Genomic DNA, 2,561 nt, shown 5'->3' with positions numbered 1-2,561 from the left:
GGAGCGGCCCGAGGTGTAGGGGAGAGCGGGGAGCAGCCGGGAGCGTGTCCCAGGCCCTCGGCTGTGGGTACCTGCACGTCCAGGGCTGCCCCACGCTCCATGTCCTGCTGTTCAGCCCAGCAGAGCCTCTGTTCTCCTCCTCTCCCTTGTCTGCAGCTGGTCTCTGCTTTGCACAGCCTCACCAGGCACGTCGTCTATCGCGGCTGGACCAGGGCAGAAGATATCCTCGCTCTCTTTCCAGAAAACTTCCACCAAAACCTGAAAAACCTTTTGACTAAGATCATCTTGGAGAACGTGTGAGTGCTGCCCCCCTGCCGGGTGCTTTCAGCTGCTGTGTGTCTGCTTTGATACCTGGGGAGTTGGCTGAAGGCAAACTCTGATTTCTGTGGGCATAATCACACGGGGTGGGACGAGCAGAGTTGAATGAAAAATGTCATCTGAATAGAATGGCAAACACCTCACTGCTTGGTAAAAACTGGCCAGGGAGAAAGGGATGTGCCATAAGTGAGCCACGCTTACAGAAGAACCAACAGCTGGACACCAGTTTGCCTACCAGTGACCAGTGAGTGCCTTTCCCTGGCACTCAGTAGCACTGACAGTCTCTCTGCAGCCCTGATGACCCTTTTGTCAGGGATAAGCCACTCTGGATGCTCTCCCTACGTTTTTTTTCCCCCCAAAGCACAGCTGATACTGTTTTTCTCTTCACCTTTTCACAGCTCTGCTTGGAGGAGTGAAGCCCAAGCAAGTCAGAGTAAGTAGTGCTTCACATCTTGATGCAAAACGTTTGAAATGGAATCCCTCTGACCCCCCAGTTGAGGCCACTGATGTCCACCTTCAGTCACTGTGCAGGACAGATATCTCTTGGGGCATACCTTATCTTTGCACAGCTAATCAATTCTGTGCAGTCTTTCTCCTCCACACCTCAAGAGGTACATTGCATATAGTCATAACTTGGCTTTTTCCTCACCTCTCTAAACAGGGATGTAATTAAGGATGGCAAGCTTGAACAATAGCATCATGAGCAATGAGTTAACATCCCAGCTAGGTGTTCATGCAGCTAAAACACTATTTTCTCCCCAAGAGTTTTATTTTTCCACAACTGTTGCACTTTCTATTCATTAGATGAATATCTAACCCTGTTGGAATGAGATTGCCCTCTAGGAAATCATGATTATAGAGATTATTGTCTTCATGATGTATTGTCACATATTCCATAGGCACCAAGGCAGTGATTCATTTTTGGATAGGCAGAATGCAGACAGGCTGCAGCTGCCTACTGAGGCAGCTCTTTCCTTAGCACTCAGGAGGGGTTTAGTCTTTGCTTCTTCATCCCCTTCTCATACCTTTAAGTAGGTGTCACACAGCTGCTGAGGACCAGGTTGGGCAAGTCAGTTTTACTTGGATATATTCTTCAAACTCTCCTTGTATGTATCCAAAGACACTGTTGGAAACTGCCCTGCCCCCAGGAACTGATGCAGAACACTTGCAGCCAGGCTGGTGGTGCCAGAGTGCTGTTGGGAGAACCTTCATCTCAGCTTCTGTGCCAGTTGGCACGGTGCTGAGGGACCCTGGAGGGTTCTCAGTGCAGTGAGCTCCCATCAGGAGACAAATTCCTCCTCTCCAAGAGAGAGCTGCACCAGTTTCTTGTGGTGAGCACGGGTTCTGGAGTCTGGTGCCCTCAGGAGCTGCTGGGCCTGACAGAGCCATTTTTGAACCCCTCAGTCTCCCTGCCTCGCCTGGTCGACGTGGACTGGAGGGTGGACATCCAGACAGCTTCAGACAGCATCAGCAGGATGGCAGTCCCCACCTGCCTGCTCCAGTTAAAGGTAACCTCAGTGCCTGTGAAGGATACAGGAATAAAATGATCAAATCCAACCCCTGACTTCCCAGTGGCAGCTGGAAAAGCAGTTCAGCAATTAGCAGACTTCCTCAGGGGTGATCTCTGACACACCACAGAGCCTGGCAGTGAAGTCTCTGATAAAAGGCCTCTTTTTTTTTTTCATGGAGGGGAGAGTTTTCTTTGCATGAGGATGTGAGAAGGCAGAGTGCTTGTCCTGGGCACTCACAGAAGGAAAGGAGATCAATGACAAAGTCATCCCCCTTTAATTCTGGCCACTCATCAGTGTGTTGAGCTGATTGCATTAGTTGGGAAGTGCCTTTGGATTAGAACTTCCTTTGGGGAGCATAGCTGAAATTCCTGCTTATATTCTGCAGAGTTCTGGCTCCCCCCAACCAGTAAAAAATGGGATGGGTGGGTTTCAGAGGAGGAGGGGGGAATAAACCCCAACAGATTTCTGTGTGTGGGATGAGGTTGGGTGCCCTACGTGGTGTCTGCTGTAGGGCTCCTGCCTTGAGCCTCTCCAGAATTCCCCCAAACTCACAGCAGTTCCCAGAGCCAACGTCTCCATTCCTCTTTCCAGATCCAGGAAGATGTTGCCTTATGTGGAGATAACCCTGTTGTTTCTGCACTGACTGTGGAGCTGAGCAAAGAGACCCTGGACACCATGCTGGAAGGTCTGGGAAGGATCAGAGACCAACTTTCAGCTGTTGCAAACAAATGA

The 2,561-nt window shown here is 50.3% G+C and overlaps 1 protein-coding gene across 1 annotated transcript; it reads left to right on the top strand.

Annotated features, from left to right (window-relative positions):
• Positions 1 to 156: 156 nt before the first annotated feature.
• Positions 157 to 2,561, top strand: COMMD9 (COMM domain containing 9; the record flags this gene model as incomplete). The annotated part of the gene is made up of 4 exons (XM_008943341.1): positions 157 to 296; positions 717 to 751; positions 1,723 to 1,826; positions 2,421 to 2,561. Coding segments are annotated over 4 exons (420 nt in total), but the record flags the coding sequence as incomplete, so codon positions are not given.

The sequence above is a fragment of the Merops nubicus genome, unplaced genomic scaffold (assembly GCF_000691845.1).
Source record: "Merops nubicus isolate BGI_N331 unplaced genomic scaffold, ASM69184v1 scaffold4487, whole genome shotgun sequence".
In the NCBI taxonomy this organism is placed as follows: Eukaryota; Metazoa; Chordata; class Aves; order Coraciiformes; family Meropidae; genus Merops; species Merops nubicus.
The sequence above is the reverse complement of the archived record's forward strand: the minus strand, read 5'-3'. Positions and strand labels throughout refer to the sequence as shown.